The 17,122-nt window shown below is 42.9% G+C and overlaps 1 protein-coding gene across 4 annotated transcripts in view; it reads left to right on the plus strand.

The window, feature by feature from the left end:
• LOC134342727 (calcium-responsive transactivator-like) overlaps positions 1 to 17,122 on the plus strand; it is a 99,643-nt gene that overhangs the window by 30,130 nt on the left and 52,391 nt on the right. For all 4 annotated transcript variants that reach the window (XM_063041203.1, XM_063041206.1, XM_063041205.1 and 1 more), the window contains exon 6: positions 9,602 to 9,766. In XM_063041203.1, the coding sequence (XP_062897273.1) occupies positions 9,602 to 9,766 (165 nt within the window). The remainder of the gene's footprint in view (positions 1 to 9,601; positions 9,767 to 17,122) is intronic.

The following is a 17,122-nucleotide window of genomic DNA, read 5'->3' on the forward strand; positions in this document are numbered from 1 at the left end:
GTTATTTACTTCATTAACTTACCTACATAAAGAACATAAGAAACAGGAGCAGGAGTCAGCCATTTGCCCTGTTGAGCTTGTTCTGACATTCAATAAGATCATGGCTGATCCAGCTGTGATCTCAGATCCACCTACCTGTCTTTTCCCCATACATTTAATTGCCCTGTTATGTAAAAGTGTAGTATGTAATTATCAGTTAAGTAATTTTAACAACAGTTAGTAACTGATCCTGAACCTGGTGGTATGGGACCCAAGGCTTCTGTAATTATGATAGTAGTGAGAAGAGCATGTTCTGGATGGTGGGGGCTTTGCTGATGGATGTTGCTTTCCTGTGGCAGCGCTTCATGTAAAAATTTACTCAATGGTGTGGAGAGCTGTGCCTGTAATGGATTGGGCTGTGTCCTTCATTTTCTGTAGCCTGTTCTGTTCCTGGACATGGTGTTTCCATTCCAGACCATGATGCAACCAGTTAGGATCTTCTCCAAAAGAGTATCCATCGCATATTCTCTGCTGGTTGAGCGGTGTTGCAACAACAACCTTGCACTCAATGTAAGTGAGACCAAGGAATTGATTGGACTTCAGGAAGGGAAACTTAAGAGAACACACATCAGTCATCATTGAGGGGTCAGCAGTGGAAAAGGTGAGCAGTTTCAAGTTCCTGGATGTCAACATCTCTGAAGATCTATTGTGGGCCCAACATATTGATGCAATTACAAAAAGCACAATAGCAGCTATATTGCATTAGGAGTTTGAAGGGATTTAGTATGTCACCAAAGCCTCTAGCAAATTTCTACAGACATACCATGGAGAGTATTGAAACTGGTTGCATCACCATCTGGTATGGAGGGGCCACTGCTCAGAATCAGAAAAAGCTGTAGAAAGCCGTAAATTCAGCTAGCTCCATCATAGGCACGAGCCTCACCAGCATTCAAGGATGTCTTCGAAAGGCAATGATTCAAAAAGATGGCATGCATCATTAAGAACTCCCATCGCCTAGGACATGCCCTCTCCTCTTTGGTACAATCAAGGAGGAGGTACAGAAGTCTGAAGTCACACTCTCAATGTTTCAGAAACAGGTTCTTCCCTTCCATTGACAAAAAAGAGAAAATCTGCAGATGCTGGAAACCCACAACACATACACAGAAAATGCTGAAGGAACTTGGCAAGCCAGGCAACATCTATGGAAAAGAGTACAGTCAGTGTTTCGGACTGAGACCCTTCAGCAGGACCTCAAGTTCCAGCAACATCCTTGAAAATTTTTTCTGTACTCTTTCAGTCTTATCAGAAAATCAGTTCTGGGAACAGCACTGATTTGTGTCTTCACAAAGAAGACATTTGAAGAGAATGGAAAATGTGTTTTTTTTTCCAAAAAACTGATACTTGGTTTAAAAGGAAAATAAATTGGAAAAAAAAATGTCAATGAGCATTGGGGAGGTGAAAGGTTGAAGATCAAGAGATAGTTTTAATACAAGGGTTCCCAACTGGGGTCCACTGACCCCTCGGTTAATGATAAGGATCCATGACATAAAGAAGGTTGGGAACCCCTGGTTGAAAAGATGAGCTTGATAGATGATGGTCTTTCACTTCAAAGACCTCTGGTACTCTAAAATAAAATGGGATTGATTTATTTTTGCAATGGGTATGGAACATACAACAGAGTGCATAGACCAGTACATTACAGGAACTCGCCTTTCAGCCCCTAATGTTGTGTCAAACCAATTTAATTAGTAATCAAATGGCTATCTGCTTTGCCTGCACAATCGCTCTGCCTACACAATGTCCATATTATTCCATTTTCCTCACATATGTGTGTATCTCAATGTTTCTTAAAAGTCCATAATGTATCTGCCTCTACCACTACCCCAGGCAGCACATTCCAGGCACCCACACTCTCTATGTGTAAAAAAAAACAACTTGCCCCTCGCAATACTATCTTGTCTATCTATGCAAACCTCTGTCAGATCACCCCTTAGCCTCTGCAGAGAATACAACTTGTTTATGCTAATAACTCAAATTGCTCCTAATTGTATATATTTGCACTGAATTGGTAACCTTCCCATTGGATAGCTTGTGAGGTAGGTTTGAAAGGCAGAATAGGTCATACTCTTACCTGCTTCCTGTACAATGGCACAGTCTTCAGTCGTTCCAACTTTACCATTCATGAGTAATGAAGCAAGGGAGCTTGTATTAGGTTATTATTTAAGCACATTGTTGAAGGGAAAGTAGCAGGAGTTCTACATTAGCTGTTTTACCTGAAGAAGGTGTCAAAAATGACAAGTATTAGTGATGGACAATTGATTCGAAGAGAGAAATGGCTTTGCACAGGTCAGGGAGAAGAGTTTAAAAAATGCGATTTTTGCAGGGTTCAGCGCATCAGCAGCGGTCCAGTCGATTCGAAGAGAGAGCTTTGCACAGGTCGGGGAGAAGAGTTTTAAAAAACAAGTGCTTCATGGGGCTCAGCGCATTAGCAGCAGACCAGTTCATTTGCGATTCATTAGCAGGAACAAATAAAAGTAAAGCAGGGACAAAGCAGAGTGGCCATTGTGTGTGTGGACCAGTGTAGGAGTGGGAACTTGAGGTTTTTGGTAACCACATCTGCAGCAAGTGTTGGCTGCTCGAGGAACTTGGGCTCAAAGTTGATGACCTGGAATCTGAGCTTCAAACAATGAGTGTAAGGGCACTTTATTTGAATGCCCATAATATTCAAAACAAGGTCAGTGAACTTGTGGCACAAATCATTACTAAGAGGTATGATTTAGTGATCATTGCAGAGACGTGGTTGCAGGGTGGAGAGGATTGGGAATTTAAATATCCAAAGATATCCAGGTAATACGGAAGGATAGACAGGAAGTTAATGGAGGTGGGGTAGTGCTTTTAATTAAGGATGAGATCAGGACAATAGTGAGAGACAATGTAAGATCTAAGGAGCAGAATGTTGAAGGGAATTTAAAGGGTAAAATAATTACTATTGGGAATTGTCTATCAGCCACCGAATAATAATATTACAGTGGCACAGGCAATAAACAGAGAAATATCTGAGGCATGTAAGAATGGAACAGCAGTTATCATGGGAAACTTTAAGTTGCACAATAGATTGGGTGAATCAAGTTGGTTGAGGCAGTCTTGAGGTGGACTTCATAGAATGCATCCATAATGGTTTTCTTGAACAACATGTTACTGAACCTACAAGGCAACGTGTTATCTTAGATCTAATCCTGTGCAATGAGACAGGCAAAATTAGTGATCTTGTAGTTAGGGATCCTCTTGGAAAGAGTGATCACAGTATGACTGTATTTCTCAAACAAATGGAGGGTGCAATATTTTGATCGAAAACCAACGTATTATGCCTTAACAATGGAGACTACAATGGGATGAGGGAGGATTTGGCTAGTGTAGACTGGGAACACAGGCCATAGGGTGGGACAGTTGAGGAACAGTGGAAGACTGACACTTTTTATGGTGTTCAACAAAATTATATTCCAGTTAAAAGCAAGGATAGAAAAGGTGGGGAGAGCCAGCCTTGGATAACTAAGGAAATAAAAGAAGGCATCAAACTTACAGCTCGTGCATACAAAGGCGTTAAGAGTAGTGGGAAGCTGGAAGATTGGGAAAACTTTAAAAAGTAACAAAGTACCACAAAGCAAGCAATAAAGAAAGGGAATCTAGATCATGAAAATAAACTAGCACAAAATATAAAAATAGATAGTAAAAGATTTATAATTATATAATGCGGAAAAGGGTGGCTACAGTGAATGTAGGTCTCTTGGAGGACAAGAAGGGGGGATTGATATTGGGTAATGACGAAATGGCCAAGGCTTTGAATGAATATTTTGTGTCGGTCTTTATGGTGGAGGACACATCTGACATGCCAAGGAGAGATGTTATGGATGTGATGGGAGGTAAGGACCTTGATATAATAGCTATCACTAATGAGGTAGTGCTGAGCAAACTTGAGGGCCTGAAAATAGGTAAGTCCCCTGGTCCTGATGGAACACATCCCAGGATACTAAAAGAAATGGAAGAAGTTATAGTAGAGGCTCTGGACTCTGGGCAGGTCCTGGTGGATTGGAAGATGACAAATATCACACCACTGTTCAAAAAAGGATGTAGGCAAAAGGCAAGTTACTATAGGCCAGTTATTTTAACACCTGTGGTTGGGAAATGGTTGAAGCTATCATTAAAGAAGAAATAGCAAGGTATCTGGAAAGAAATGGATCCATCAGGCAGACGCAGCATGGATTCAGCTAAGGCAGGTCCCGTTTGACAAACTTACTGGAGTTGTTTGAGGATACTATATTGAGTGCAGTGGATAGAGGGGAACAGATGGATGTTATTTACTTGGATTTCCAGAAGGTGTTTAATAAGTTGCCACATAAAAAGTAAGGATGCATAGAGTTGGGGGTGGTATATTAGCATGGATAGAGGGTTGGTTAATGAATAGAAAGCAGTGAGTTGGGATACATGGGTGTTACTCTGGTTGGCAATCAGTGGTGAGTGGCATGCCGCAGAGGTCGGTGCTAGGCCCACAACTGTTCATGATATACATTAACGATCTGGAAGAGGGGACCATGTGTAGTGTATCTAAGTTTGCTGATGATATTAAATTGAGTGGAAAAGCAAATTGTGTAGAAGATACGGAAAGTCTGCAGAGAGATATAGGTAAGTTAACTGAGTGGGCAAGGATCTGGCAGATGGAGTACAATGTTAGTAAATGTGAGGTCATCCACTTTGGAAGGAAAAATGAAAGAACAGATTAGTATTTAAATAGTAAAAAATTGCAGCATGCTGCTGTGCAGAGGTACTTGGGAGTGCTTGTGCATGGATCGCAAAAGCCTGGTTTGCAGGTGCAGCAGGCTATCAAGAAGGCAAATGCAATTTTGTCCTTCATTGCTAGAGGGATTGAATTTAAGAGTAGGGAGGTTATGCTGCAACTGTACAGGTGAGGCCACAGCTGGAGAACTGCGTGCAGTTCTGATCTCCTTACTTGAGGAAGGATATACTGGCTTTGGAGGCGGTGCAGGGGAGTTGACCATGTTGATTCCAGAGATGAGGGGGGGTTAAACAATGACGAGAGTTTGAGTTGCCTGGTACGGTACTTGCTGGAATTCAGAAGAATGAGAGGAGATCTTATAGAAACATATAAAATTATGAAAGGGATACATAAGATAGAGAGGCAAGAAAGTTGTTTCCACTGGTAGGTGAGACTAGAACTGGGGACATAGCCTCAGGATTCGGGGGAGTAGATTTAGGACAGAGATGAGGAGGAACTGCTTTTCCCAGAGAGTGGTGAATCTGTGGAATTCTCTGCCCAATGAAGCAGTGGAGACTACCTCAGTTTTTAGGAGAAGGTTGGATAGATTTTTGCATAGTAGGGGAATTAAAGGTTTTGGGGAAAAGACAGGTAGGTGGAGATGAGTCCATGACCAGATCAGCCATGATCTTATTGAATGGCGGAGCAGCCTCGACAGGCCAGATGGCCTACTTCTGCTCCTATTTCTTATGTTCTTATAAGTATCACATTAAAAGTGAGAACTTGATTTTCAAGACTTCTTTTTTGAAACATTCCACAACTGTATATTCTTATCAGAAAACTACAACAAACAAATGGAAACAAAGAAGCTTTAAGAAATAAAAATACTTTTACATTGGAGAATAGCAAAATATACATACATTTATGAGATGATTTGAACCAGTTTAGTGATTGAACCCAAAGTGATACCAATTTTGATACTAGATATAAACACTCAAGCATGGCCTAATTCATCTTTCTGGAATTTAATGCAACTTTGTTGCACTACTTTTGCATTTAAATCTTCTGATGTATAAACAAAATAGTTACAGCTATGTCTAGTGTTTGGCTCAGTGGGTACAATGTAATACTAAATTAATCAAAATGTTCCCAGTTTTATGCTGGCTTTTCTCAGTAAGATCATTTGAAAGAACACTGCAAATACTGGTGTCATTGGGTTAGAAAAATAGGGGCATGAGGAGAGGTGGTATGGAGCTTCCAGTAGTATCCACGACTGATTAACCTAATTGGTAGCCAATTAATGTTGCATATTTGTGTTGTTTGTGAGATAGTTGAGTTTTGATGTCCCATCATGTTTATGGTGCTGCTTATCTAGGAATTAATCGTATAGCTAATTCAGCGAAAGAAGAGCCAGTAAGAATTGAAACAAGGGGCATTCAAGCATTAAGGGTCATCGAGAGAGAGAAGGGGAATTTTGGGAGCAGGATCAGGAGAAAGTTCATATTTGTTGATCAGAGCCAAAGTTTCCTCTATTTTTTTCAGCCACACTGACCAATCATTGCTCTGAGCAGGAAATTTTTACATGGCCCAAAAACTGCACGGCATATTAAATGTGCTTTTTTTTTGTAATCTGCTTATTATGAATATTTAGAATGAAAATAGAAAAAAATCTCATACTTTTGATTTCATTTATTAATTGAAGGGTATAATGAAATACAGGGGAACTAAGAAAATCTTTCACATTTCATAAACTTTTTCTCATCTGTCTTTAAACATTGTTCAGATTAATTTTGCATCCAGATGAAAGATACATCTTCATCTTCATTAGATCATTCAAGTGTTCTACTTCTAGTCTTTTACTGGATTTACATCTGATTAAATTCATAACACTGAATCCATGTTTGCAGTCAGGAGGACTACAAGCTTGAAATGTTCCAACAATGTCAACAAGATTTGACAATTTTTCAAATTCTTCGTTTCTAAGCACATAGTTCAACATATCAGTGAATGTCTTAAGTGAACCAGCCCTGACTTTCACAGAAATGACAAATTTGAAATTACAGTATTGCTGTGATATTATTGAGGCAGTGCTTTCATCGTAGTTCGTAATAGTAGTTGAGTATTTTTTGTCAATCATACAACATTCTCTTTTCCAAATTCAAAATTTGTTGCATTTGCCATAGCCACAGGGTTAAAGGATTGCCATTCTCTTAACTCATCATCAAGAAATCTGTTACCCGAGTTATTACACACACATTGAATGAATCAAAAAATAGGAGCATCAGAACTTATAGTTGCAAGCAGATCTTTCACTTTGTCATTCCAATAAACTATATCGCCAAGATACTATGACCATAACTTGTTAATTTTTGCTTCTGCATACTGCAGTGCTCCAAATATACTCAAGCAACTTTTCTGAAGGAATTTACAAAGAGATGCCAGATCTTCTAAAGCATCATTAAGAACAGTTTATGCTACTCGATATTGTGGATTGGTCAAAATCTTCAGGCAATAACTGCTAATTGGATTGTTTAATTCATAACTTGCTCTTTGCAATACTGGATCAAAACCTTGCAATTCCTCATCAAAGCAGTAACAGCAAAATGTCTTGACAGCCATCTTACTTTGGTTAGTGGTCTAAACAACAACATCACATTCTGTGACATTAGCTAATCTAGCTTTCCTTTTTTAACCAACAATCTGCTGAACATAGTATACAGTACACTGTTCATAGCAGTGTTTCTATATCCTACATAATTGATACTTTTATCCATGCATTGTCTAATCCCAGGTTTTCTCTGTGTGCAGTGCAATTTTGCTCAGAGAGCTATTTTATTTCTTGTCAAAGAATTACTGTCATACCATTATTCTTTCCAAGTGTAACATTTGTCCCATCTGACGTAAACATCACCCCCTTTTGAATGTCAAGATTGTTGTTGATATAACATTTTTAAAAATTGCTTTCACAATAGTGATACCTACATTCAGGTAGTTTCAGAATACCCACAAAACAGTCTTAGTAAGTTTTGCTTTCCAGTTGAAACTTAAAATACAAAATTAACTTTTTCTGTATAGTAGTGTCTATACCTTCGTTAGCAATTAGTGTATGGAAAGTAGATTTCCACAAATTGACCATTATCTGCTTCTGATACATTCAGCAAGTTCAAACATATAGTTCTTGCTGTACCAATGTATTTAGCCACATGTGCATGAATTTCCAGCACAGAATACAGAGAAGCATTAATTTTAATTGCTAAGGTAATGTTATCAATAACCACTTAGACCATGTTAGAGTTAGATATTTTTGCGTATCTTTTTTCACTCTTGCTTCATGCTCTTTTGGAGTTTCAGTTAACATGCACAAAATTCCACATTTCTTCTGGCTGTGTAGGTTGGTAACTATCTGTATGGATTCTCTGGTTAAGATGTCATTTAAGTAGTTTAACTTCAGTTCTTCCCATTTTCTTTTCCACTGCTAAACTGGCCCCCAACATTTGCTTTTGCACAACTGGTACATACAACATCGCCAGTATGTAAAAATATCAACAATTTTTTTTTGATTTTGATGAAATACGATAGTTCAGGATCTATGAGTTGCAAAAGCCATTCTATCATAAATTTTGTTCAAGCTTTGTTCTTCAAAGCACTTCCTTCTGCTTTTCTTTTCGACATCCTTAGGATACTGAAAATAATAATGGTCATTATTTGAGAATACTAAAAATAATTATTATTTGAAAAATTTAATAAGGTAAGTCAAAAGTTATGATTTTAATAAAATAACCACAGTCATGCAAACAATTTTACCGAAATGAATTTTTACTTTGTTCTGACAAGATTTTATTAAAAGTTCTTATTAGATTATGATTATTTGGAAGATTACCTACCAAGAATTTCAGAATATAGATTTTTTCACACCAAAGCAACAAAAATGCATCTTGCAATGCAAGTAAACTATGTCAGGCAGTCAAATTAACTAACAGGCACAATGGCAAAAATGAAAATGTTTTGACTAGATGGGGTCAGCGTACAGCAGACCAGTGGTTTACTGACAATGAGCTACCAACTTCCATTTTGTTTATTGTTACAGATTGTAACAGTGTTATAATTTGAAATGTTGAAAATGTAAATATGTTGAAGCTCTAAAATGTTTCAAAGTCAAGGTTGTACTACATTTATTACTTAGATTTCAAAATTAAATTAGCATAATTTCAAAATTATATTTACATTTATATGAAAGAAAATTTCAACTGTGCAACAACAAAGGCATGTCCGTGGGAGCATTTCAGTTACTGTGCACCCATGCAGCTTAGGCGACACAGTGATAAGAGCATATATTTATCCTTATGCTTGCTTATATTGCAAAAGTTGGGATGGGAAAGAGCAAAAACTATGTGTAAATGTCTCAATCTATTCTGCTAATTCCTGACCTTAAATAGTATGTAGAAATTTTAGTATCTAAAAACTAGAATCAAACACACTTTTAAACCATGCAACTGTGACTAGCATTGTAGAACGTTGGTAGTAGTCATTGTCAGTGGACACCACCAATTGTTATTTTCTAGGTCTGATACATATTCTGACTTTATTGAAATTTATTGGCTGTATTCCTTTATATTATTTATTATGAACTCAATAAACTTTTAACCGGAGCCAACTTGAGATTAAATAATGGAGATCAATCACCTCATTGATGGCATGGATTTTGTTGTGTCATCAAAATGAGGATAACTTCCAATTTGCTGCTTTTATTGGAAAATACCTCACTGGTTATGAAGCACAAAGAGATATTCAGATGATATAAAATGTGCAAGTAATCTTTAACAGAGCTACTCATTTAAGTTTATCTTTCAGTTTCCATGATACACCAGCAAGCTGCAACCCCACATTACAATACACCGCAAGGAGGTGGACAACATTACCAGGGACAATCGACTATGGGAATGATGGGTCAGAGTAACCAAGGCAGCAACATTATGGGGCAAAGGCCAATGGGTCCTTATAGATCAACACAACAAGGTAAGGTGTACATGGTTACATTTTGATGCAAAACTAATGATACTTTTTTCCAGTGTAATCATTCTTTTCTTGATTCTGTCAAGGTATACTGGAGGATGCATGTAGTGTGCAACACAGGTAAATAGTATTGTAAACAGCTTGCTGTCCTAATTTACAACACCTCAGTGATGGCAGGGCAATAGTCTCACAGCCTGAGGGAAGAAGCGTTATCATTGACAGTCCTAGTCCTGATGCTTCTGTACTTTCTTCATGATGGTAGTGAACCAAAGAGATTGTGGGATGGATGGCAGGGATCCTCAACAATGCTTTGGACCCTTGCCTTGCAATGCTCCCAGTAAATGTCACAAATAGAGGGGAGGGAGACCCTGAAGATCCTCTTGGCTGTTTTTACTATTATCTATAGGGTCTTGCAGTCCAATGCCTTGCAATCTCCTTACCACACAATGCCTTGCAACCTCCTTACCACACAATGCCTTGCAACCTCCTTACCACACAATGATGCAGCCGTAGATACACTCTTAATGGTGCTTCTGTAGAAAGTTGTTAGAATAGGATGAGGAGATTCATGTGCCTTAATGTCCTCAGAAAGTGTAGATGCTGTTGTACCTTCTTGACTCGTGAAGAGGTATTGGGTTAGATTTCCATTACTTGCACACCATGGAACTTCGTTCATTTCATTCTCTCATGGCAGAGCTATTGATGTGCAATGGAAAATGGTTGACCTGTGCCTTCCTGAAGTCCACAATCATCTCTCTTGTCTTGTCCCATGTTGAGACTCGGGTTGTTGTTCTTGCACCATTTGATAAGCACTTTACCTCTTCACTGTATGCTGACTCATCATTGTTGTTGATGGGGCCAACCATTGTAGAATTTCAATGCGAATTTCGTGATTTGGTTTCAGCTGAATCTAGCAATGCAGTTATGAATTAGTAGTGTGAGCAGCAGTGGGCTGAGCACACAGCTATGGTGGACACCACTTCTCAGATTGATGGAGCTTGAGATGTTGCTGCCAACTCAGTCTGACTGAGTGTGGTAAACCATGTATATATGTTGTAACTTGGTTACCTGTCTGGACACACCCCTCTGCTGACTGCCCCTGTGGCTCCTCCCACAGAGTCCTATATAAAGGTGTTTGCCCTGCCCCTCCCCCTCAGTCCGGGGGCAAACACTCACTGTGGAGGTCGTATTGTACAGCGAATAAAAGCCTTTCAGTATTTTACCAAACCTCAGTCTTTTGGAGTAATTGAAGGCGCTTCAATTTTATTCACTGTACGTTTTAAAACATGGAACAGTCCCTGAGACGAGAAAAATTAGACCTCAATCCACAAACACCTGAAGCTGGAAATGCTTTCGAACTCTGGCTGGCCTGCTTCGAAGAGTATCTAGAGGAGATTAAAGCGACCGACCCCGTAGCGAAGCGCAGAGTTCTACTCTCCAGGGTCAGTCCACGGGTCTATTCGGTGATCAGAGACCAGCCGAACTACGACGGCACAATGAACACACTCAAAAGACAATACCTGCGGCCGATAAACAGCGACTATGCTAGGCACCGTTTAGCGACACGGCAACAACGCCCCAGGGAATCGAGTGCTGAATTCGACCAGGCCCTACGGACACTCTTGCGAGCCTGCAATTGCCAGAAGCTGACGGCGGTGCAGCATGCAGAACTCCTAGTGAGGGACGCCTTCGTCACGGGGACCAGGTCAGTGTACGTGAACCAGCGGCTGCTAGAAAAAGCCAATCTTACCCTAAGTTCGGCGATGGAGCTGGCTGATACGTTGGAGGCCGCTCTGCATAACTCCGAGGCTCTCCAGGCACACGATCCCCCGATGGCCTTGTGGGTGCCGCAGACCCTGCAACCTGCCGGCGAATCGACCTCGGCTGCCGCCAGTCATGAGTCCGCGAAGTGCTACTTCTGCGGACTGGAGAAGCACCCCCGGAAACGCTGCCCGGCTCGACAAGCTACCTGCTCCAGCTGCGGAAAGAAGGGCCACTTCGCCAAGGTCTGTAAGTCAAAACCGCGAGCGGGATCGAGCAGCACCGCGTGCGAGACGTGGGGGTCGCCATCTTGCCTGCTGCCATCTTCCCTGCACGCCACCACCACGTGCGAGACATGGGGGCGGCCATCTTGGTCGGCGCCACCTCCCACCGCCTACGACCAACGGGTGCTCATGGGGCACACCACCACGCCGGACCAAGACAGCGACCCCACCCTGGCTTCCGTGACCCTCGACCAAAGCGCTCCCCACCAGCTCGCAAGGTCAATGATGGACATCCTGGTGGAGGGGCACAGGACAAGCTGCCTGTTTGACACAGGCAGCATGGAGAGTTTTATCCACCCGGCCACGGTGCAGCATTGTGGACTCATGATACGGCCGGTAAGTCGGAGGGTCACCATGGCCTCCAGGTAGCATACAACAGATATCCGGGGGGGGGGTTGTGTAGCAACACTAGTGGTGCAGGGCACAGAATATCGGGACTTTACGTTTACTGGTCTTGCCTCAACTGTGTGCCCCTGTGCTGTTGGGGTTGGACTTCCAGAGCCACCTGAAAAGCGTGACAATGAAGTATGATGGGCCCCTCCCGCCAATTACTGTCATAAATCCCCTGTTTTGTAGAGATATGTCACGTACCCTGCTACTGACCACACACACACACCGACCCGCGCATCCCACCCAACATCATGCCAACTGCCACACTACCGACACCACTTGCGGCCTCTCCACCCTCAGGATCCCTCCCCCACCGCTGTTCGCCAACCTGACCCCCGACTGTAAACCTGTTGCAACTAAAAGCAGGAGGTACAGCGCGAGGGACAGAGCTTTCATTAAGTCGGAGGTGCAGCGGCTGCTCAGGGAGGGGGTCATTGAGGCAAGCACAAGTCCTTGGAGGGCGCAGGTGGTGGTTGTTCGGAACGGGGAGAAGAATAGGATGGTCGTGGACTATAGCCAGACCATCAATAGGTTCACGCAGCTCGACGCGTACCCTGTACCCCGCATCACGGATATGGTCAATCAGATAGCACAGTACAAGGTGTACTCGACCATAGACCTAAAATCCGCTTACCATCAGCTCCCCATCCGCCGGGAGGACGGCCCTTACACTGCCTTCGAGGCGGACGGCAGGCTTTATCAATTCCTGCGCGTCCCCTTTGGTGTCACGAATGGTGTATCTGTCTTCCAGAGGGCAATGGACCGGATGGTGGACCAGTGCCAACTGAAGGCCACGTTCCCAAATCCGGATAACATCACCATCTGCGGTCACGACCAGCAGGATCACGACAACAACCTCCAAAAATTTCTCCAAGCGGCCAAATCTTTCAACCTCACCTATAACAAGGACAAGTGTGTATTTGGGACCACCCGACTTGCTATCCTTGGGTGTGTCGTGAAGAATGGAGTCATTGGCCCTGACCCCGACCGTATGCGTCCCTTGTTGGAACTCCCTCTTCCCAATACCCTCAGAGCCCTCAAAAGGTGCCTGGGCTTCTTTTCATATTACGCCCAATGGGTCTCTAACTATGCAGACAAGGCCACCACATTCCCCCTCTCTGCTGAGGCCCACGCGGCCTTCAACCGCGTAAAAGGGGACATTGCCAAAGCAGCAATGCATGCGATGGATGAGGCCATTCCCTTCCAAGTAGAGAGTAACGCCTCTGACTTTGCATTGGCTGCTACCCTCAACCAGGCAGGAAGACCAGTGGCGTTCTTCTCCCGTACCCTTCAAGGCCCTGAAATTCGGCACTCTGCGGTAGAGAAAGAGGCCCAGGCCATAGTGGAAGCTATAAGGCACTGGAGGCACTATCTTGCCGGCAAAAAGTTCACCCTGCTAACTGACCAGTGCTCAGTCGCATTCATGTTTAATAATAAGCAGCGGAGCAAAATAAAAAATGATAAAATTCTGAGGTGGAGAATCGAACTCTCCACCTACAACTATGACATCATGTACAGGCCTGGGAAGCTCAACGAACCCTCCGATGCCCTATCCCGGGGAACATGCGCCAGCGCGCAGATCGACTATAAGCCCTACATGTAGACCTTTGCCACCCGGGAGTCACCCGGCTTTTCCACTTGGTGAAAGCCCGGAACCTGCCTTACTCCCTTGAGGAGATCAGGATGATGACCAGGGACTGCCAAGTCTGCGCAGAGTGCAAACCACACTTCTACTGACCCGAAAAGGCACCATTCATCAAGGCCACTCGCCCCTTTGAGCGACTGAGTGTTGACTTTAAGGGCCCCCTTCCCTCCACCAACCGCAATGTGTACTTTCTTAACGTAATTGACGAGTACTCGCGGTTCCCCTTCACCATCCCCTGCCCCGACACCACTACCACGTCACTTATAAAAGCCCTGCGCAAGCTCTTCACTCTGTTCGGATACTCATGCTATATCCACAGTGACAGAGGGTCCTCGTTTATGAGTGACGAGCTGCGCCAATATCTACTAGCTAGGGGAATTGCAACCAGTAGGACCACGAGCTATAATCCCCGGGGGAATGGACAGGTAGAGAAGGAGAATGGCACAGTGTGGAAAGCCACACTCTTAGCCCTCAGGTCAAAGGGACTGCCGGTCTCCCGCTGGCAGGAGGTCCTTCCCGAGGCACTCCACTCCATCCGCTCCCTGTTATGCACAGCCACCAATGCCACCCCTCATGAGCGGCTCTTTTCTTTTCCCAGAAAATCGACCACTGGAACCACCCTACCATCTTGGCTGACATCCCCGGGGCCAGTGCTGCTCTGGAAACATGCGAGGAGCAATAAATACTCCCCGATAGTCGAGAGGGTTCACTTACTTCATGCGAACCCCCAGTACGTGGTTTTACCTGATGGGCGGGAGGACACGGTCTCCATCCGCGACCTGGCGCCCGCAGGAGCTCCGGGCCCCTACCCTGAACACTCCGTGGTGACTATTGACCCCGTACCCACCAATGTATGTACCTACGAGACACCGTGCACCCCAAACCCTATACAGACACCACACGACACTCTCATACCGGGCGCGACGCACACGCACGAGGGATTACCGACGCCTAATGTGCTGGCACCTGAAGTCAGGCCGGAGCCAGCACAACCGCCATCGCCGGTGCAATCACCGCCGGTGCTACGTAGATCACAGCGACGGACTCGACCGCCTGATAGACTTAACCTGTAAATATACTTCTTGTAAATATTGTCAGTCACTTCACCCCGCGGGACTCTTTTTAAAAAAAAGGAGGGGTGAATGTGGTAAACCATGTATATATGTTGTAACTCGGTTGCCTGTCTGGACACACACCTCTGCTGACTGCCCCTGTGGCTCCTCCCACAGAGTCCTGTGTAGAGGTGTTCGCCTTGCCCCTCCCCCTCAGTCCGGGGGCAGACACTCACTGTGGAGGTCGTATTGTACAGCGAATAAAAGCCTTTCAGTATTTTACCAAACCTCAGTCTTTTGGAGTAATTGAAGGTGCTTCACTGAGGTCTTTCGGTCATGAAATCTAACATCCAATTACAGTAAGGGGTTTTGAGCCCCACCGTTGACACCCTCTGAGGGATAATCATGCTAAATGCCTAAGTCAATCCTGGCTTGTGAGGCATCATTTTCTTGGTGGACTGGATGAATAGAAGGCCAAGGCAATGGCATTATCAGTGGACTGATTTGAGTGGTAGACTAACTGGAGATGGTCCAATGTAACTGAAAGATGGGATTTTATATGATTTATTACTAGCTACTCAAAGCACTTCATTGTTATTAAAGTCAGTGCCATTGGGTGGTAATTGTTTAGGCCAGTTACCATCGCTCTCTTGGGATGATGGTGGCTGCCTTGAAGCCTGCAGAGACGGTGAACTATGTTAGAGAGATGTTAAACATGGCCATTAAGATATTGTTTAGCAGTGACACACAGTCCCACAACACCTGATTATTTTTTTTAAATATACAATCATCATCATCATCATTATGTGCTGTGTCATTTCACAGAGGTTATCGTGGTCTTATGATCATGATTGTTCTTTGGAAATTTTTCTACAGAATTGGTTTGCTGTTGCCTTCTTCTGGGGAGTGTCTTTACAAGACAGGTGACCCCAGTCATTATCACTATTCTTTAGAGATTATCTGCCTGGCGTCAGTGATCGCATAACCAGGACTTGTGATATGCACCAGCTGCTTATATGGCCATTCACCACCTGCTCTTATGGCTTCATGCATCCTAATTGGCAGGCTAAGCAGGTGCTACACCTTGCCCAAGGATGACCTGCAGGCTAGCGGAGGGAGAGAGTGCTTAACACCTCCTTTGGAATAGATATATCTCCACCCTGCCACCCCTTTTATACAATAACTTTGAGAGAAGGAAATTCAGTAATGTGAATTTGCTGGGTAATCTGCCAGTTGAACCTAAGAGAGGTTTCTAGCACAGAAGCTCATTCATTTCAATGAAGACAGACAATTGTGAAGGATAAGAGTAAGGTAATTTACTTTTATTTGAATTATTTAAATTTTAAATTGTTAGTTTTTTACTATTAAGGATTTTCAGTTTTATTGTTTTTCAGTGCTACTGAATGTCAAGGATAGATTTGATAATTGGCCAAACTAGGCAGGTGATTATCAAAGGTGTTTAGTTGTTTCATGGATTGGGCTTCTTCTGGCCTGACTCTTAACAGCATTACTCTGCCTGAGGTGCTGCTACTATGCATGGCCTCATCAGTTTGGACTGTGTGAGCTTCTGCAAGCAGTTTCCTGACAAGAGATCCACAAAAGGGCAGGCTCCTTGCTGTAGGCAGCATGATCTAGTTTGGTGTTTAACTGATGTACACTACCTGACACTTCTTGAAGCTGGTTATCTTCCTTAAAGGGATAGTGCAAATAGATCCAAGCCAAATTACTTCTATAGCTGCTTCATATTTTAATTATCTCAACAAACTTTTAGGGATTAATTACAGTTTGAAGTTAGCAATTATTTTTCTTTTCCTAAGATTATTAAATGGTCAGATGTTGGTATATTATAAAAAAGTATTGTGTATATAGTGACAAATGTTTCTAATTGCTTTTTGCTATATTAAAATTTTTTTTTGATGGACTCCTGTACAAATCTGTTCTTGAGAGTAAACAAGCTGGTAATTTCTAAGTGCAATGGTAATTGGTTTTACCTTGCTGTACATTTCTTGCGCACCAAATCTGTGTAACATAGCATTGTCCTGGATAGTTGGAAGGACCTAACATGGCTGTGCTGCTACCTTTTCTGTCTAATCTTGCCTGAGAGTTACTACATTAATTCTGTAAGGGCATTTGATAGCCTGCGTACAACTGGCTAGAAATCCATCCACAGAGAGTGGTGTTGGAAAATTGCCAACTCAGAATAGAGCAATTTTAAGTAATTTTTAAA

Source organism: Mobula hypostoma, chromosome 2, assembly GCF_963921235.1.
Source record: "Mobula hypostoma chromosome 2, sMobHyp1.1, whole genome shotgun sequence".
NCBI lineage: Eukaryota > Metazoa > Chordata > Chondrichthyes > Myliobatiformes > Myliobatidae > Mobula > Mobula hypostoma.